General features: G+C 35.2%; 1 protein-coding gene across 1 annotated transcript in view; it reads right to left on the reverse strand.

Annotated features, from left to right (window-relative positions):
- The window catches only part of NARS2 (asparaginyl-tRNA synthetase 2, mitochondrial), a 156,904-nt gene extending 135,144 nt beyond the window's left edge, over positions 1-21,760 (reverse strand). The window contains exons 1-4 of the mRNA XM_003764620.4: positions 21,214-21,760; positions 19,115-19,224; positions 8,203-8,323; positions 5,242-5,382 (exon numbers count right to left, since the gene is read on the reverse strand). Of these exons, the coding sequence (XP_003764668.1) occupies positions 5,242-5,382; positions 8,203-8,323; positions 19,115-19,224; positions 21,214-21,354 (513 nt within the window). The 5' untranslated portion in view covers positions 21,355-21,760. The remainder of the gene's footprint in view (positions 1-5,241; positions 5,383-8,202; positions 8,324-19,114; positions 19,225-21,213) is intronic.
- Between the last annotated feature and the right edge of the window lie 282 nt (positions 21,761-22,042).

The raw sequence follows: 22,042 nt of genomic DNA on the forward strand, positions 1-22,042 counted from the left end.
ATGCATCCATTACAGAGGCGCCCAAGAAAGCCCTGCAGATCTAAAGTCTGACAATATTTCCATTAGCGAACCACAAAAGCTACACTAAGGTAATGCTAGTGGGACTGAAATAACCCAGCAATCCCAAGGTACGCTCTTCTTATACTAACTAGGGATGTAGATAGGTCACAGGCTAGACAAATACATCAGAATAAGGCAAAGGATGAGTTCATACTACTAAAAAATCAGCATAGCTTGTCTGTAACATTAGCCTTGAACAAATAGAAAATGACACAAATTTCCAGTTACAGAACTGGTAGAAATGATGATGTTTCCATAGTTATTAGTATGTATTTGCTATTCTTAGACGATCTTCTGAGAATAGGGATCTTTCAATTTCTGTATCCTTCCAAAACACAGTGGATTCAATATTTGAAGGACAGGCAAAAGGAATTCAGTCAACTCCTTTTCCTATGATATAACTTTGTAAATATTAAGAGAAGGAATTTGAATCTCAGAAAAGTATTTAAATAGTACTAAATATGAGTGCAATATGCCCAGAAGTATTATAACAAATACATTTTGAAGAACTGATGAGACATAATCAATAACATCACTGCATAAAATTTTTATCTCCTGGGAGGCAAGAATTATGGATATGAATCATTTATTCCATATGAAATACAAACACTTGTAAGCTCAAATATAGAAAATAAAGTGAAGAATGAAGAGGAAAGAAGATAAAGGGAAAAGCAAAACATAATTTCCAATTCACAAATGCACAAAGATATAAGAAAAAAATATTGAAAACTTGGTGAAAAGCATCACTCAGGTTTTTTTAGATAAACTTGTAAGTAGTAGGAATCGTTTTGTTGTGTAAGTAGGAATCACTAGGTTCATCTCTGTTTTAAAGAGAACTGTCCCTTTAGTTATATTAGCAAAATACAAGTTCTGATATATCCTACTGAACAAATTATGGATACTTGAAGTGAAAAAATAGAGTTCACAAGTTAATCATCAAATACTAATTATTTTTCTAGCAAGGTAAAAAAAAAAGTAGTAAAGATAAGAAGTACCCAGGTGCCATAGACAAACCATAGGCACCAGTGGAAGAAAACAATAATTAAAAAAAAAAGAATGAAGAAAAATACAACTTAAGAGAGGAAAAAGGGACATAAGTGGTCATGCCTAGTAAAGACTTTAAATAATGCTTAACTATCAAGAATATAGCTAAGAATCAAAATAAGAGGTGGGGGGGGAAAGGTGTCTCAGCAGCCAAAATCATTATAATGTTCACATGTCTCAAGGAACTTATCAAAACTTTACTTAGAGGTTACTTATTCATATTTTAGACAAATTTTTTTTCAAGTCTGCTTATTTGGGTTCAAAGATAACTACAAAAGACATTTTAGAAACAATAAACAAATTCACTTAACTAGTCATTTACTAGTTTCCTACTATAAACAAGAATATGTATAAAGAAAATAGTTCTTGTTCCCAAGAAATTTAATTTCTTCTAAGAGATATGTGATCTGCACACAAGTATGATACAAAATGGAATGTAAAAGAGCAAAAAAAGAGATACAGAGAAATACTCTAGTACAATCTGAGAAAAAAAGATTGTTCAGTGAGAAGGAAATCAAGAAAAACTTCATAGAGAAGATGGTACCTGAGTTGGGTCTTAAAGGAAGAAAATATTTCAACAAGTAGAGATAAGGTAATATGTTTTAAAAAAGTTTTTTTCATTTTTAGAAAATATACATATATGCAAAGGTAATCTATATATTATGTGGGTATATACACATATACATGTATCCATTATCTGTAGTATTCAGGAAGTATGTACTTTTAAATATGCTGTCTTCTTATCAATCCTTGAAGAGAGTTGTTATAAGACTGCACTACCACCACCTAGTGGCTAAAGTACTGTATGCATGTTTCTAAACAGCAGGTGTACTTTTTCAGTGTTTGGAACCATATGGGAAGGAAGAATTATTTTAAATCTTAACCAAAATTTTTGTGTATATGTGCTTCAAGAAATTGCTGCAAACCCATATGGCAGGCAGGAGAGATAGAGTAAAATGCATGTCAGAAGATCTTAAACTAAAAAGAAATGACAATGCCTCATATGAACTTTTCTTCTGGCTGATTAAAAGGTTTTTTCTTCTGACTGCATAGTTTCACACCTCTAGAAAACGGATCAGACACAGCTTATTAAAGAAAGATGCCTGCATTAACCCTAAGAAAGTTGTGACCAAGCTGTAACGAAGGAGAGAGAGGAAGGCATGTTAAACTAACATTTGCAGATCATATATAACCTAGAGTAGCAACAAAAAAAAATCCAAAAGAAAGTTATTCATTTCTTTCCTTTGAACTGAAGCATATGATTCTCTATGTTTTCTATAGAGTCAGCACTGATGAAGCATATGCTCCTTCCATTGGGGGAAAGGGTTGGATAATCACTAGTCCCAGGTCAGATCTCTCTTTCTCTCCATGATGTATAGGCACTCAGGTGCCCATACACATTTTTGTTTAGATTTAATAATAATAAATGTATGGTAACACAGTGACAGCGTGATGCAAGAGAAAACTGTCAAATATACCTACCAATTTAAATAGAAAGAGATTATATACAATGTAGTAGGAATGCTATTAATATCAGAAATTCATATAAGACAAAATCCAAGAAAGTACCTATTAGTTGTAAACTCCATAGCCTCCATTAGTTATGCATAATGCCCAAAGTTTGGCAACAAGTAAGAGAAATTATAAGGCCTATATAGCATAAGAAGGCAAATTTGACCTTAGAAGTTTAATTGAGGTTTCTTGGTTTGAACCTCATGCATTGCAATATTGCTCTAGTAGATATAATTTATTTGAAAGAAACAAGACACTTGGAGCAGAGAGCAGCAGATATAAATATTATTATTATTTTAAATAAATATTATTTAAGTAATTATTAGGTTGTATACTCATTTGAAGGAGTTAATATTAAGAAGGTATTTTCACTTAAGAAAAATGAGAAGGGGGAAGGGAGAGAGAGGAAAAAAAATCCATGGTGGAAAGCATTTGAGTAAAGATCAATGAGAAAATAAATGAAAGTGATTTATTTCACTAGACTATTACTATATACAAAGAAGAAATGAAAGAAAAGTTGAAGAAACTACCATAAATCTGAAAAAGAGATATAAAAATAACAGATTTATCCAGATATTTGTTGGAGCTCCCTCTGAAAACATAACAAAACAGAACAACTGAAACTTCTTGTCTTGCTTTAATAATAATTTCATCCTTTAAAGGATGAAGGAATCAATAGGGGTAAATTCTATTTTGGATATGAATTTTTCACTACCAAAGAGACAATGATTAAAAGGGGAAAACAATGGAAAATCAATGCAAAAAAGGATACTCTCTAAAGTTTATGACAAAGAAGGAAGCCAACAACAATCTAATGTGCATTCTGGATTTTAGGGGAACATATTTCAAAAGTTTCTGAGGAATAACAGGAGGATCACATATAGATAAAAATCTTAGAAAATACAGAAATGAAGGAGGGAAGGGAACTATTCAAGAAGGAATATTGAAGACACAAAAGAAGAACAATTCCAAGGAAGAAAAAAATGGGAGTATTCTAAAAAACCAAGATGGATACACAGAGGACTCAACAATCAAACTTCCCTTTAAAAGGTATGTATAGAATATGCAAGCAAGGGAAAGTAAAAAATGAATACAAAATATTGGCAGAGCCCTATACAAAAAAAGAAAAACAGCATCAGGAGTGTGACAATTCAGAGTGAGGAAGTAAATTAAGAATTACTGGAGAAAAAAGATAAGGCTTAGAAAAGAGATATGACCATGGTTCAATGTAGATGGAACAATGATAACTGACAATGGAGAAGTAACAGAACAGCTTATTTTGCTTCTGTCTCTCTGCCAGGGTAAAGGATCTTTGGCCTGCAAAGAGATCAAAAGTAACTGATAGGGAACTGATACCCAAAATTAGAAGATAATGAAAGAGCACTTAGCTGCCTTTGATAAATTTAAGTCACCAGCCCCAAGTGAACTAAATCATCAGGTACTAAAAATAAAAATCAGTGAATGATTTCTGAACTACTATCAGTACTGTGTGAAAGAAAGTAAATGGAGAAGGCAAATGTTATCCCAATTTTCAGAAAAAAAAAAAAAAAAAAGAAAACAAAAGAATCAGTTCCTAGAACTACTGTGTACTATAAGGTATATCAAATCCAGGCCATATAAATCATTAGGTGGTTAAAAGAACTGAGCACATTTAATTTAGAGACCTAGAGATGAAAAAGCTGAGAGGAATATATAAGAGCTGCCTTTAAGATACTTAATTCCCATTCACTTGAGGACTTCAAGCCAAGACAGGATGATCACTTAGTGGGTATGTTGTACTGGGAATTCTTCTTCAGGTATGGATTTAGACTTGATGATTGGTGGGATTTCTTTCAATCCAAAATTGTGATTCTGAGTCAGAAGACATGAGTTCAGGTTCTACTTCTGCTACTAGTGATATGACTTTGAACAAGTCACTTAACATATCTAATTCTATTTTTATGTCTCTAAAACAGGGATATTTCTGAGGTATTATGAAAATTAAATTGAATAATATATCTAAAATGCACTATAAACTTCAACACATTATATAAAAGTTATTAATAAATACATCAAGTTAACAAACATTTGTTAAATAGTGCTTACTAGGTACCAAGAACTATAAGCACTAAGTTGGCAAAGAAAGGAAAAAATACTTCACTTCACATCCACAAGGACTTACATTCTAATGAGGAAGACAACATGCAAACAACTATGTATAGATAAGATACAGGGGGAGAGGAGGGGGGGGTGGGAATGTGGAGATAGTTTGAGAATGAAAGTCCAGGAGTAGAGAGTGTAAGAAGCCTACTGCAGAAAACAGTATTTGAATAGAGGCTTGAAAGAGAGGCAGCATTTCAGGAATGAAAGACAAGACTGGGAAAAGACATGGAGATATAATTAGGGGAACGAGCAAGTAAGAGTAAGATGATGTCATATGCAAGCAAAAGTCAGTGTTGCTAGATTACATGGCAAGAATAAAATGTAAGAATGGAATGGTAAGGTTGTACAGGGCTTTAAAAACCAAATAATGGATTTTATATTTGATATGTAAACTCTGTGGATTAATTTTTAAACTTATAACATTTTAAAGTTATAGAAAAGAATAAAAAAGATCAATCAAATTAAAGAAGTAAAATTACGTACCTTGAAGAAAGAGTGTATAGCATCTGTAGCTTCACTACGGACCCTCAATATAGAGCCCAGGGCATTGGTTCTACATCGAAAGTGAGGATATTGTCGAGTATATTCTAGAGGATATCTCTCCTTATATTTAAAAGGGAATGTCTGCCAAAGAACAGTAAAAAACAAATGAGACACTGGAGAAGAGAATGCTTTCATTATAATGGTTCTCTTCACATTTCAGAAGTGATGTCATTTCTACTGTTCCAAACAAAAGGACTGCCTTCTTCTTCTCTTAAAAAATGATCGACTGTAATCCCAATTCCTTGGTTTATTTTTTCCTACACTGTTTTCTTTCATGCACCTTGTAGATGTTCAATATCATGATCAACTAAAACATTTCTAAAAAACTCACTATCACTTCACAATCATGGAACTCAAATGAACATTATCTTCTATGTGACAATTTTTAAAAAACTGCATGAAGACTTGAAAAGTTTTTTTTTTTTTAAATTCTGTCTCTGAAAATATTTTTCTATCCAAATATTGCCACCTAACCTTTTGAAATTCTCTGGTATTTACCAAATATAATACAAATTTTCTTGCCTGACATTCAAAGCTCCACAGCCTGACTCCAATTTTACTTTCTGACTTTATTTCACAGTATCCCTTTTCATGAACTATAAGATCCAGCTAAAATAGACTTCTTGTTCCTGAATGTATGTTGCCATCTCTCCTATCCTTATATTTAAATATAGCATCCCTTATGTCTGAAAGATACTCACCTCCTTTTTAATATCCACACACTGGCACCTTCCCCTCTTTCAAAACATAACTAAGATGCTACCAAATTTTGATGTTGCAACTAACAATTTATTTTCTGATTTCTCCAACTACAGGTGATGATCCCTCCATCCTAAATCTGCCATACTGGTGACTTTTTCTATGTATTTTATTATTTTCTTTTTTAAGAACAAAGAATATATTTTTTTAACTAAAAAGAAGAAAAGAAAAAAATAATCAAGTAAAATCAATTAATATGCTGAAAAAAACTGATGTTTTATATGGACCCCAACTTCTGCAAAGGAATAGGAGAAGATGTCTTCTCATATTTCTTTGGGGCTAAAGAGGTCTTTATAATTTTTCAGAATTTCATTTGTTTTGTGGTTTTTCCCACATTGATTTAGAGTTTTTTTGCACAGTTAATTCCTTTTCCATTAATTCATGTTAATTTTTCTGAGCTTCTCTGCACCATGTGTCTCATTTCTCATGGCATAGTAACCTTCCATTACATTTACATATCACAATTTGTTTAGCCATTGACCAACTGATAAGCATCTAATATTCTATTGTCTGAGGTGTTTTTTTTTTTTCAATTTGCCTAGCAGTGAAATGTTTGAGTCCAAGAGCATGGATATTTTAATCTTTATTTGCCTAATTCCAAACTTAAAGAATAAGTATACTAATACAAAGCTCACAGACAATGCATTCATGTGCCTTTTTTTTCCTACACATCTTCCAACATTAACTTCCCATCTTTTGTCAGTTTGTTGGATGTGAAGTAAAATTTCAGAGTTGTTTGGATTTACATTTCTATTATAATAATCTGCACTTATAATTATAATATATAATCTAATTATAATAAGAAGGAAAAGTCAATGAAAGCCCAATCCTTGGATAATGGGCAATATGCTCTGACTAGTACCAAACCATGTGTTTCATGCTTCAGGAAGTATATGTGTTCATGTGTGTACATATACACACACATACACACATGTGTACTTGAACCATTAATGTAACCATGATAGTAAGCATGTGTCCAGGGCTTGGGAAAAAAACAAAACAGATCATGGTTTTGATAATTTTAATGAGTTCCTTTTTATTACCTTTGTATATTTTCTTGGACATTTTTACAACACACACACATACATACACACAAAACAAAATCAAATTAAACCCTTAGAAATGTGACCACATAAATTGAAAACTGGGATTAAATATTCAGCCCTTATCTAATGTCTATTTTCAAATGACAGAAAGAACCATTAGGTATCCACACCAATATTAGCAAGAAGACTACTCAAGAACTAAAAATGTCAAGAATCAAAAAAGTCATCTAAAAAGGGGAGGAAAAAATTTTCAATCTTTATTCAGTTTTCTGTGTGTGCCACATGTTTTTTTCTGGCAGTCTATTTTCCAGATGGCTTGGTACCTAATTTTATATAATTTGACCAGAATTTCTTGCCATATGATGTGGCCTTTATGTACAAAGCTGTGTGCCTGATACTAGAAAAAAAAAATAAGGTTAAATCTGATCTAAAATAAAGGTGTTGTCTAAAATAGCTTAAGAAATGTTCCTATCTCATATCTTTTACCTTGAATCTTCTTTATGTCAACTAAACTCTAACTTGAAATAATTAAATTTTCCTTCTTCTTCCTTTGTTTTTTATTCTTAAAATATTAGATGATATTCTCTCCATAAAACAGACATGGAATCACAAACATCCAGCAATTCTAGCCTTCACTACAGCAAAATCAGAAATAAGTATTTGCTAAGTTTCTACTTTAGCAGAATTTTCTGCTACAGAAAGTCTATCTCAACTAAGGTTTCACTTTTAGAAAGAAAACTTAAGAATCACTTCCTTGCATAAGCTTTCTATACTTTGGGCATTTACATATACAAGAACTTGAAAAAACTGGTCCAGCCTTGGCTGTTTCTGTTATTCAAGTTAAGCTGGAACATCTGTCAAAGTGCCCAGTTTCAATAGTGACAAATGGTACAGAAATGCACAAGCAAACACAACTACTTTTCCCACATTAAGATTTTAACACCTAAATTATTTTTGCTGCCATCTTTGAATTCCTCAGGTTGCCAAATGTTTTGTAGATGAGCGTTTTAAAAGGACACTGGAAAGCAAGCTGCAAATATTTTAAACACAATCTCTCAAATTGGCCATACTACAAAACCAGAGTCAAACGGCATACCTTAGAATCACAATGTCCAATGACTTCAATTCTGTCCGCCTTCAGTTCCACGTTTTGCTTTTTGTAAGGACTTTTTACCAATACCCCTTGAACTTCCACAGAGCACCCAAAAGTCAGATTACTAAAACAACAACAACAAAGTTAAGATCATTTTACTATATGTGATACATCAGTTCATTTTCACTGAAATCTTGTAATCAGAGCATTAATGTTTTCTTAATACCTGCTGGAAGCTTTTAAACAATTTTTCAAACTGAGTTTTAATCATAATTGAGATTTCCTATGGTCAGAAGGTAGATTTCCAATAATCAAATCATCAGTTGTACTACACTGCTTTCTCCTCCTCTTCCTGCCACACATCTAAGATAAGGTCAAGAGTACAGACAATAAAGTAAAACTCTAAAATTAAAATCAGAAACCAAGGCAAAATGAGTGTGTATCACCTGTCAGATTGGCTAAGATGACAGGAAAAAATAATGATGATTGTTGGAGGGGATGTGGGAAAACTGGGACATTGATTCATTGTTGGTGGAGTTGTGAACGAATCCAACCATTTTGGAGAGTAGTTTGGAACTATGCTCAAAAAGTTATCAAACTGTGCATACCCTTTGATCCAGCAGTGTTACTACTGGGATTATATCCCAAAGAGATTATAAAGAAGGGAAAGGGACCTGTATGTGCACGAATGTTTGTGGCAGCCCTTTTTGTAGTGGCTAGAAACTGGAAACTGAATGGATGTCCATCAGTTGGAGAATGGCTGAATAAATTGTGGTATATGAAAATTATGGAATATTACTGTTCTGTAAGAAATGACCAGCGGGATGATTTCAGAAAGGCCTGGAGAGACTTACACGAACTGATGCTGAGTGAAATGAGCAGGACCAGGAGATCATTATATACTTCAACAACAATACTAGATGATGACCAGTTCTGATGGATCAGGCCATCCTCAGCAACAAGATCAACCAAATCATTTCTAATGGAGCAGTAATGAACTGAACTAGCTATACCCAGAAAAAGAACTCTGGGAGATGACTAAAAACCATTACATTGAATTCCCAATCCCTATATTTATGCACACCTGCATTTTTGATTTCCTTCACAAGCTAATTGTACAATAATTCAGAGTCTGGTTCTTTTTGTACAGCAAAATAATGTTTTGGTCATGTATACTTATTGTGTATCTAAGTTATATTTTAATATATTTAGCATCTACTGGTCATCCTGCCATATAGGGGAGGGGGTGGGGGGGTAAGAGGTGAAAAATTGGAACAAGAGGTTTGGCAATTGTTAATGCTGTAAAGTTACCCATGTATATATCCTGTAAATAAAAGGCTATTAAATAAAAAAAAAAAAAAAAAAAAGAGTGTGTATCAAACAGTATTTCAAAAATGTTATAGAAGCTAACCACAAATATTCACAACACCCCTACCATTTCTAATAATAGCTAATTCATAGATATTAATTTCTAATGATATTTAATATTGTTGTTGTTCGGTCATGTCCAACTCTTCAGAACCCTAAGGACCATAGCATGCCAGGCCTTTTCATCCTCAACTATCTCTCAAAGTCTGTCCAAGTTCATGCTCACTATTCCCATAATATTATCTATATATCTCATCCTGTGCCATCTCCTTTCCTTTTGTCTTCAATCATTCCCAACCATTAAGGTCTTTTCCAGTGACTTCCATCTTCTCATTATATGGCTAAAATATTTCTGCTTCAGTATTTGATCTTCTAGTGAATAACCTGAATTCATTTTATTAAGTACAGAATGTTTTGATTTTCTTGCTGCACAAGGGATTCTCAAAAATTTTCCTCAGCTCTACAATTCAACATCAATTGTGGGTGCTCAGTTTTCCTTTAAGTCCAAGTTTTGCAGCCATATGTTGTAAATGGAAAAAGCACAGCTTTGGCTATACAGACTTTTGTTTGGGAAAGTGACATCTGTTTTTTAGTGAGCTTTCATATTTCCCATGGCTTTCCTTCCAAAAAGCAAACGTCTTTTAATTTCATGGCTACAATTATCATCTACAGTGATCTTTGAGCCCAAGAATATAAGTCCTGATACTGCTTCCATTCCTTCTCCCTCTGTTTATCAAGATTTTAGATTTTTTTGATGTTAAGTTTCACACCACCTTTTATACTCACCTCTTTCATCTTCATCAAAAGACTTAATTCTCATTTACTTTCTGCCATCAAAGTGGTATCATTTGCATAACTGAAAAAGTTGAAATTTTCCCCAGCAACCTTTTCCTAGTAATCTTTTGATTCATCCAGCTTGGCATTTCACATGACACACTCTGCATGTAAGTTAAATAAGGAGACAATATACAGTCTTGTCAGACTCCTTGTCAAATCTTAAACAAATCAGTTGTTTTATAGTACCATATATAGATTCTCCAGAAGACAAGTAAAATGATCTGGTACTCCCATCTCTTTTGAGGGCTTGCCACATTCTGTTGGGATCCACACAATCAAAGACTCTAGTGTAGTCGATGAAATAAATGTTTTTCTTGAACTTTCTTGCTTTCTCCTTAATTCAGTCAATGTTGACAATGTGGTTTCTAGTTCCTTTGTTTCTTTGAAAAATCAGCCTAGTTTTCTGATTATTCTTAGTTCATATTAAGTGTTGAAGCTTAACTTGCAGAATCTTATTGTCATGTAAAATGAGAACAATTCTTTGGTAATTTGAATATTCTTTGGCTTGCCCTTTTTTAGGATTGGTATGTAAACTGATTTTTTCCCAATCCAGTAGCTACTGTTGAGTTTTACAAATTTGCTGGCATATTGAGTGTAACATTTTAACAGCATCATCTTTTAGGACTTTAAGTGACTCAGCTGGAATTCTATCACCTTCACTAGTTTCATTGTAAGCAATATTTCCTAAGGAAATTGCTTTTATTTCTAGGATGAATGACTCTTAATCATCATCTTGGTTACTGATAAGATCTTTCTTGCATAGTTCTTTTCTGCATTTTGGACATTTTTTCTTACATCCTTCTGCTTCTGTTAAGTCTCTAGCATTTTTATCTTTAACCATGCCCATTTGTCCATGAAATGTTACCTTAATATCTCTAATTTTCTTGAAGAGATCTCTTCTCTTTCCCATTCTATTGTTTTCTTCTATTTCTTTGCATTCCTCATTTAAGCAAATCTCCTTGCTATTCTCTGCAATTCTTCATTCTTTTGGGTGTTATTTTTCCCTTTTCTCCTTTACATTTCACTTTACTTTTTCCTCAACTATTTGTAAAGGTTCATCAGAGAACTTTTTTGCTTTCTTACTCTTCTTTTTCTTTGGAATTTTTTTGTTGTAGAATACTGCCTCTTGTATAATATTGCCAACCTCTGTTCATAGTTTTTCAGGCACTCTAACAGCTATTTTAAAAAACAGCTAACAGGGAAGAATAAAGATTGTTTTCTTTGGGATACTTTAGGATCTTCAAAATCTGCCCCAACGATTTACATCCAAATCAGAGAGAGAATGAACCAATCATTAAGAATTTATAAAGTATTCATCAGGTGTCAGGTACGGGGATAAAAGGACAAAGAATGCAATCCCTACTCACAAGGAGCTTTTATGAGGGGCACAACAAATACATGTTTAAATATATGCAACACAAATGTAACATAAATATAAAAATATACAAAATAATTAAATACAAGGTATATGGTTGGAAGAATTAGAAAAGGCTTCATGCAGAAGATGGTAGAAAAAGGTAAGAAGGGAATTTATTTCAGGCACATGGGACAGCACATTGGAGAAGGAAGGTAGTGTTGTTTGTGAGAAGATGAGGGAAAGCAGTTTGCCTTGCTCACTAGGAGTAGGAGGGGAAGTAATGTCCAATGCAGAGCTTTAAAGGTAACAAAGAAGTTACTAAACAGAGGAGTTTATATTCATTCTAGATTATATCTGTGCTTAAGAAAGTTACTTTAGCAGCAGTGTGGAAGAAAGACCAGAGTAGTGAGAAATCTGAGGCAGAGAGATCAATCAGGAGACAAATGTAATTATCTAGGAGAGAGATATGAGGGCCTGAACTAAGGTGGTAGCTGTGAATGCAGAAAAGAGGGTGGATGTGAGAAATGTGGATGTATATGGGAGAAATGGAAAGATTTAGAAAAATGATTAGATATGTGGAATAAGAGAGAGTGAGGAATCAAGGAAGACAATGAGGTTACAAACCTGGGAGACCAGAAAAGCGGTGAAACCTACAACAGAAATGATGAAGTCTGAAAGGAGGAGGAGAAGCATGATGAGTTCAACTTTGGCCAGTTTGATTTGTCTCTCAGAATATCTAGTGTGAAATATTCCATAGAGAAGTGGTGATATAAGATTGAAATGCTGAGGATATTGGAGCTGCATGTGTAAGTTAAGTAACTCATATGCAGAGAGATGGAATGAGAACATATGAGATTATTAACAGAGTGGAGAGGGAGAAAAAGATCTAGAACAGAAAGTTGATGAGCACCCAATGATGAGCCTGATACAGTTGATGAGCTAGAAAAGGCTGCTGAAAAGGATGGTGAGACAAGGTGTGAACCAGGAGGGAGTAGTGTCACAAAATAAATTAGAAAGGAAAGATGACCAGAGAGGGGGAGAGCAGTCAGTGTGAAATGCATATGGGACAAAAAGGATGAGAATAAGGAAAATATCATATTATGTTTTAACACAGCAAATATTTCCCAAGAACCACCAAAGATATTAAATTTAGCAAAATAACATCCCATATCTTAGTAGAAAGGTGATGGATGAAGGCACAAAGGAATCAGAAATGCATTTTCAGATATGACCAAATATTTATTGGTGGACAGATATATTTGTTGTAAGAGAGGATTTCTGTTTGAATCCTAATCAATGTGGGGGGAAAACATCAAAAAGGCATCTTAAAGATTAAAAAAAAATACTATTTCTTACTTCTGTATGCTTACCTGATAACTTTCTTTTGGATCTGTTCTAAGTCCTATTACTACTGTGAGTTTATTAGGGGATTTCCTGAACAATCTGAAGAGCTGAAGAAGATGAGTCTTTATTTGCATTCTTTGATTGTCCATAATTCTCTTTCCAGAAAGGCCATTCCAACTGGCATCTTGTTTTTTTTTTTTTTTTTTTATTTATATAGCCTTTAATTTACAGGATATATACATGGTAACTTTACAGCATTAACAATTGCCAAACCTCTTGTTCCAATTTTTCACCTCTTACCCCCCACCTCCCTAGATGGCAGGATGACCAGTAGATGTTAAATATATTAAAATATAACTTAGATACACAATAAGTATACATGACCAAAACATTATTTTGCTGTACAAAAAGAATCAGACTCTGAATTATTGTACAATTAGCTTGTGAAGGAAATCAAAGATGCAGGTGTGCATAAATATAGGGACTGGGAATTCAATGTAATGGTTTTTAGTCATCTCCCAGAGTTCTTTTTCTGGGTATAGTTAGTTCAGTTCATTACTGCTCCATTAGAAATGATTTGGTTGATCTTGTTGCTGAGGATGGCCTGATCCATCAGGACTAGTCATCATCTAGTATTGTTGTTGAAGTATATAATGATCTCCTGGTCCTGCTCATTTCACTCAGCATCAGTTCGTGTAAGTCTCTCCAGGCCTTTCTGAAATCATCCTGTTGGTCATTTCTTACAGAACAGTAATATTCCATAATTTTCATATACCACAATTTATTCAGCCATTCTCCAACTGATGGACATCCATTCAGTTTCCACCAACTGGCATCTTGTTAAAAAAAAATTGGCAACTTCTGCCCAAGTCTCAGTGTTTTGAAAATGCCCAAATTACTTTGTATATACCTATACAGGGATATCTAGTTTTAATGCACTTTATTTTACTGTGCTTCAGATGTGTTTTTTTTTGCAATTACAGTTTGTGGCATTCTTGTGTTGGGCCAGTCTTTCTGCATCTTTTTTCCAACAGCATGTGTTCACATTGTGTCTCTCTATCACATTTTGGTAATTCTCACTTTCTCAATGTCAAACTTCTTCATTATTGTTATTATATCTGTTATGGTTATGAGTGACATCTTTGATATCACAATTATAATTGTTGAAGTGCCTAGAACCATCGTACATAAGATGGCAAATTTAATCAATAAATGTTGTGTGTGTTCTAACTACTCCACCAACTGGCTGTTCCCCTATCTCTCTCACTCTCTTTGGGCTTCCCTATTCCTGAGACACAATTATATTGAAATGAGGTCAATTAATAACTCTCCAATATTCTCTAAGTGTTCAAGTGAAAGGAAAAGTTGCATATTTCTCACTTTAAAAACAGAAATGATGAAGTTTAGTGAGGAAGACATATCAAAAGTGAGAAAAGCTGAAAGATACACCATCATTCTCATCAGTCAATAGCCATCAACAACAAGGCAAGACTCTTCACCAGCAAAAAGACTAAGATTTGCTGAAGGCTCAAGATGATGGTGAACATTTTTTAGCAATAAAGTATTTAGGTGTATACTTTTTTTTTTTTTCCAAACATAATACTACTGCACATTTAGACTACAGTACAGTGTAAACATAACTTTTATGTACTGGAAAACCAAAAAAATTCATGTAATTCACGTCATTGGGATATTCACTTTTCTATAGTAGTATGCAACTGAATCCACAACATTTCTAGGTATGCCTCTATATGAACACATTATCTCCTTTGGTAAAATATAAGCTTTTGCGGGGCAAGAGCTGTTTCATTTGTTTTATCATCAAAGCAGTACTCAGTCATTTAGTAAAGTGACTTACTGCTCTGAAGACAAACTAGGCACCCCTGGAAATCTGCTTCATTGGTCCTTTTTGAAGGCTGACAAAATAAAAAAATCTCTTGCTTAGTCTATGGGGAATTATCTAGCTTTCCTCCTGGCTTTCAGCTACTGATGTTGTTCCAGGATAGCTTGGAGTTCCATCCCAGTTAATCTAATGAGGGAATTCTTATGTGTCATCCACAATTGTCAAGAGAGATTCAAAATCAACTTAGAAATTTCCTGGCTCGTTTTCTGACATCAACCTTAGACCAGTAATATTTACTGATGACATCAGCACTTATGGTTCACATTCTATGGTATTGTCTTTAGAAACGGGGGTCTCCTAAAAGGTTTCATTTTTTCCTCATCTATGAAGAGAAACTTCAGATATTTATATTTATCCCAGAAGTAAAGAGTGTCACCTTCTAGGAAATAATCTTCTGAAAATGTTATCTTCTCAGTGACTCTAAGGAAACCTGGAAGAACCTTAGAAAGAAAGGAAATAAAACCCAGTCTTTTAATCAGCTGCTTCTTCTTCAAACATGCCCCTTTCTTAGTCCTTGCTTTCTGTGGTCAGCAGTGACTGAAAAAAACCTTTCTATCCTCTTCACTCCTTTCTCACAGTGCTATATTTTAGTAAATGTTTTCTAGACTACTTCAAGTATCATTAGTCAGTAGCAGCCATTCATGTGATGAATCTTAGAAGGTTGTCTGTCACCTACTGAATCCCAGGATCCTTATCAGGTCCACAAAGAGCTTCCTCAGTATGCCTCAGCAGAGAGCCTGCAGCCATTAGTCCTTCCTTCTTAATGACCATTACCAGCCAGCATGGATAGAGCTAAGATCTTCACTCCTTGGAGGGCAGACATTTGTTTCATATCCAGGGGATCTAGCTCACTTCTATTTGGGAAGAACTTAACTCTAAGTGGTCAATGATTCTTCTTTTTCTTCATCCTTCATTTTCCAACTTGAGACCAGTCATTACGACTTCCTCTTTCTTTTCAAATTCATTTACTCCTTTGTTTTCATAATATAGTTGTTCATCCATTTTTTACAGAGGGAAGGGAGGAAGGAAGGAACACTACATTCTCTCTTATTTATAGTCAATCAGGACATACAATAAGTAGCAGTATAAAATTTTTCTTCTTTTCAGTTTTTAACAATTATTTAAAATTATAATTTCCAAGAATAATCTATTGCTTTACTCCCTAATTTTATATGAAACAATCATGGTATTATAGAATGTGAGACTTGGTACTTTAGAGGCTATCTAGTAATATCCATATGCAAAAGGAATCCCCACTATGATACCAGTGAAGTTGTCATCCAACTTCTCCATTGGAGACCTCCAAGCAAGAGAAAGTTGAGTATTGATGACTTCAGTAAACTGAATGAATGGGACTAATTGGATGAAGCTTTTTCAGTATTGAGACTAAGTCACATGATCCCTATTCCCAAGACTTGAACCCTGGGTTGCAGAGAATCAGGTGGTCTCTAAAGGTTAGACCCTCAAGAAATGACGTGACCCATAGGAAGCAAACAACATTGGTCAAGGATGGTTATGTCCTTTTAGTCTATCCAATGAAAAAGCTAAGGTCTTTTGCTTTTTAAATTCTGGACAAGGAGGAAGCTGGTCAGGTTCCAGGAGCACATGGTGTGAGAGTTGGGATGGCTCCCAGGTGTGTATCTGGACTTCTCCCTGCAGGGACTAAATAAATGCTTTCTCTTTGTACCTGATTAGTTAATTTGGGAAAAGGGTCTACACTTTAGCACCCATCCCACACATGAAGATAACATCTTATCTTTTACAAACTTCACTAGCTATATTTTGACAAATTATGAACAGTACTGTAAGCACACACACACAAAAAAAAACTATTCTTGGAATTCATGTTGTAGGACAGCTTCATTTATGAATTTATACTTCTGTAACTTAATACTCTACTTTTTCTTAAATAAAAAATTCCAATCGACAATATTATTACAGAGAGGTTTTAGCATATTACTGATAGTCAAGCAAGAAGCATTTATTAATCACTCATGTGCCAGGCCCTGTACTAAGCAGTGAGGATGGAAAAAAAAAATTAAAACATTCCCTTCTCTGAAGGGGCTCATAGTCTAATGAGGAAGACAACATGCAGACAACTATGTACTATAAAAAAAATCTGTATTTTATTGGGGGGAAACCCCAATACTTTATAAAGTATAAATAAAAAAATAAAGTTTTCAAATTCTACTGAAATTAAGGAAAATTAATCAGTCATCAACATAAGATATAGAAGAAAACTTAAATCATCTAGTCTATACCCCTATTCTTACAAAAAGGCTTTTGAAGTTCAGACAAGTTAAATGATTCATCATAGTTTAAGTAAGTCAAAGACCCCAGATGTAAATCCAGATCCTTTTACTTCAAATTTGTGCTCTTTCTATTATACCACACTACCTTTCTCATCTAGTCCAACTCTTTTATTTTAGGATAACTTGGATCTTTTTTCCATTTTAAAAACATGCTGCCTATAATATATAATATAAACTGTAAAACTGAACAATGAACACTAACAAATCTTTATCTTGACAGTTAAAAGTGTTTTCTTCAATCAACAAATATTTATCAAGCATTTAATCAGGTACTAGGTACTAGAATACATCCTGGGAAACAAAAGTAAAAACAGTCTTGGCTCCTAATACACAAGGAAGATGCATTTTAATGGGGGGTGGGGGGGGTGGGGGGATTGGGAGGTGGACAATATACAAATAACTATGGTTATACTGAATATATACAATATAAATGAAAGAGATTACACTGCATTACAGTAATAAATCTTCAAAGTAAAGCTACAAGTATAAGCTTTAGTCATTTTTCAATTATTTTAACAGCCTGGTTTGTTTTTGTTTTTTCCTTTTTACCTCCCAAACCACTTGCAGGTACTTAAGAAGCTACTGTTCCATTCATCAGGAATGTAGCTAAATAAGATGAGGTACCAGCTTATGTTTATGCCAAGATATAAATTGGTTCAAACTGAAAAATCTGTTCAGATGAATTTGCAATCTGATAGGATGTAATAACATAAAAAGAGAAGTTTGAGAGTCAGAAAACCTGGGTTTAAATAAGCTGCTATTAGTTATTGGTACTTACTACCTGCCTGGAATGCTCTCCTGATTCATCTGCATCTCTTGCTTCCTTTAAGTATTCAGTTAAAATCTTAGCCTTTCTGTAAGAAGCCTTTCTTGATCCTCCCTAATGCTAGTGTCTTTCTCTACTGATTACCTCCAATATTCTGAGTATATATTTTGTATGGATACAGTTGTCTCTATGTCATTTTCCCCTTTAGACTGTGAACCTTTTCAGAGAAGGAACCGTTTTACTCTTTTTTTTTTTCATGCTTAGCACTGTGTCTGGCAAATAAATGCTTAATGTATGCTTACTCAACAAGTGTGTTAAGCCACTTAACTTTTATGAACTTTATGCCTTTCTAATTCTGATAGCTATGATCTTATACAGCAAAGTTGCATTCACCATCCTCAGTCCTCTTAAATCTGTATTGATTGTTATCATAGTATATAAAGTACACGTTTTATTCCCTTCCTTTAGAACTTACATCTAGTAGAGGAGAAATAAGTTTATAGGATTTGGAGTTAGGACACAATGAGTTTTAAATTCCACCTCTTAGTTATGTTACCTATGTAATTCACCTAAGTATCAATTTCTTCATCTGAAATATGATTCTAATCTATTATCGTCTGTTACGGGCCCTCACAAAGTAGTACAAAACCCAAATAAGAATAAATGAAAAGTGCTTTTCAATTCTAAGAGTGATATAAATGTCCACGATTTATTATAAGTAACTACATTATGAAAGCATAATGTATAAATTTAGAGCAATCCAAAATGTAATGAGTACTTTATGTAAATTATGAAATTTGCTTTTGGGCTGGTATTAGTATGGCTGCCAATGAATTTGACTAAATTAATTTTTCAGTATCAGTTCACTTCTTCAAATTGCCCCAAGCACATGACTCCAATGCAATATGTGATCCATATCCAGTCTTGGTAGTAGATGAGAAGGTATCATAATCACAAATTATCATATAACACTGTTTTTCTGTCTTCACAGCACAATAAAGGAATTCAGCTTCAAATCTCTTACTCACCTTCCATGTAAGGTTGGGTCTGCTACAATCTGTAAATGTTCCAAAGATGATCCATCATTTATATGGAGGAACAAAACTTCCTTCTGAGATCGAACTGAACGAACCCATCCCTGAGGGAAGAGTAAAACATGACTGAATATGAATTCAAATTTAAGGATTATATGCTCTTTAAAAAATAACATTTTAAACTGAAATCAGGTACATAAAGGGCATCACTGAAATTCAACAATTCCATAAGTATTTTTACTTGTGGAGCAATTACTATATACAAGGCATTTGCTGGAGATTTAAAGACTAAAGGAAAATGAGTTACTGCGGTCAAAGAACTTAAATTTTACTTGGGAGGGACATTTTTCCACACAGAAGTAAAGTCAAGATAACACAAATGAGGTAAGAATATTTACAACCAGGAAGTTCAGGAAAGACTCTCAATAAAAAAGACCACTCAAACAGTTCCAATAGACTGAATGGAAAATGACATCCGCATCCAGAGAAAGAAAATATGGAGACTGAATTATTTATTGAAGAGTTTGCTATCTTCACCTTTTTTTGTTGTTGTTTTCTCATGGTTTTTCCTTTCTGGTTCCCCCCACCCCCAGCATGATTTACATGGAAATATATTAAAAATGTATTATATGTGTATAACCTATATCAGATTGTATGCTGTCTTGGGGAGGGAGAAGGGAAGGGAAAAAGGGAGAAGGTAAATGAGGGAGGGAGAAAAAAGTTAGAACTCAGAAATCTTACAAAAATGAATATTGAAAACATTTTTACTTTAATTGGGGAAAAAAAACCCATACCATTAAAATTTTTTTAAAAATCTTTTTAAAGGAAAAAAAAAGATCACTTCAGTGAAAGGTTAGCAAGAACTTAAAGGATTCTAAGAAGTAAAAAGTGAGGAGAAAATGTCTTTCAGACTATGCAAAAATTTAAAAATTTTTTTAAAAAGAAAAAAAAAAAGAAAGAAGACCACTTCAGTTGAGGGTAGAAAGAATTTTAAGAATTCTAAGTAAAGGTGAGGGAAAAATGTATTCCATGCAGTGCAGCCACATAAAATGCCTAGTAGTGCTTTCAATTCATATCTTACACAGCAGGCTCTAATTTGACTAATGAGGATCAGGACAGCAAGAAATCTCTTACAACATTCTCCACAAAACTGTGAATAGTTTTATAAATCCAAAATGAATAAGCATAAACAAGACAACCCAAACTTCACTGGATTGTGTTACAGCAAACTCATGAACAACCCTGAGTACAAAGTTTTTATTTTGACCTTGAAGAAATATGAAACCTATGGAAACAGAAGACAGGAATGGCGAATCATGTATCTTGGCGTGTGAAATCAAGACTGTCACTTGAATTGACTTCTTTAAATAACATCTCTACAGAAAATCAGGTAAAAGGGGATTTCTAAGAGTTCATCTGTTCCAGATCCCTTCCCCCGCCCCACCCCCCCTTCCTTTAATCTTGACCTTAGTTTCCAGGGAGAAAAAAATTAGGAAAGCCTAATTTGACTTCGACTTAAAATTTAAATTGTAACTTAGGTTCTGTATTACAATTTAACAATCAGAAACATTCATTGAAAAGGAGAGGGGTCGGGGAAAGGCCAGAGAGAGGGTAGAATATGAGTGTAAAATGAGGCGTTTTGGGATATGATCAAAATATTGTCTACTATGCTACAAGGGACATTGGAGGAGACGGGGTAATCGGTCATTGGGAAATGATTGATTTTTTAAAAAGGAGTATTAATATAACATTAAAAAAAATGAGATTGAACCTCTCGTGTTCTGCTGTCAGAAAGGGTTTTCCCCGCCTCTTCTACTTTGCATTTGACAAATTAGAAAAAAAGAAACGTGAGGGACACATAGCTTTAAGTCCTCCGTAATTTTGTAACTTAAAGATACACATAAAATTACAATGTTTTATTGAAAGGGCAAGTTATGTGTGTATGAGTTAACGTTTTTCCCCTTCCATTTACTGAACATTAACGGAGAACACGGGGACACACACAATTCTCCTGGAACCCTGGTTTCCGCTGTTTGAGGGGCCCGCCCGCAGCGGACGGACAAGGCAGAAGGAAAACGAACGCGGTCACCAACCTGCACTTTCACATTCTCCCCTGGCTCCTGGCTCACCAGGGCATCCCGGACGCTCACTCTGGGGAGCCGTGCGGGCTTGGGGCAAGGGGCCGAGGTGCAGCAGGCGCGCAGGGCCCTGGAGAGCCCTCGGGCCGCCCACATGGCGAGGAGGCCGCTCCGTGATCCCTTCCCGCTGGCCACTGCTCAAGCGCTCAGTCCCAGGGGCCGCTCGGGCTTGCTCTCATCCCGCTGCAGGCCCGGATCACCCTGACCCCCACGCCGCCTAGCGCGCAGGCTGCCCCGCCCGAACCGCGCGCCGCTCTGCCCTTCCCCGGCCCAACTCGGAGCGCGACCCCGGCCCAACTCGGAGCGCGACCCCGGCCCAACTCGGAGCGCGACCCCGGCCCAACTCGGAGCGCGACGCCGGCCCAACTCGGAGCGCGACCCCGGCCCAACTCGGAGCGCGACCCCGGAGACCAAGGGAAGGAAGGAGAGCGCTGACAAGTCGCCAAGAATCGCAGCAAGGTTGTTTTCAAAAGTAGCTTTCTGCTCCAAATCTCACGCCCTCTGCACGCCGCCGGGGACTTGACGTAGCATAAGGACGCCGACGTACGCGATGACGTCAGACTCCGCTGCGCCGCGGAGCTTCCACTCAGGTGTCTGAAGAAAGATTAGAGGGCCAGAAGAAAGGGGCGGGGCCTGCCCAGATCCCTTCTGGGTGGCTGGAGTAGAAGGAACCTCCTTGTCAATCAGTAAATCTGGCGAAGAGACAGCAAAAGAAAACGGGGATGGGAAGGAGCGGATGTCCTCCTAAGAGGGTTTTAAAGATCGGGTCTTGGAATTGTCCCTT

The sequence above is a fragment of the Sarcophilus harrisii genome, chromosome 3 (genome assembly GCF_902635505.1).
Source record: "Sarcophilus harrisii chromosome 3, mSarHar1.11, whole genome shotgun sequence".
NCBI lineage: Eukaryota > Metazoa > Chordata > Mammalia > Dasyuromorphia > Dasyuridae > Sarcophilus > Sarcophilus harrisii.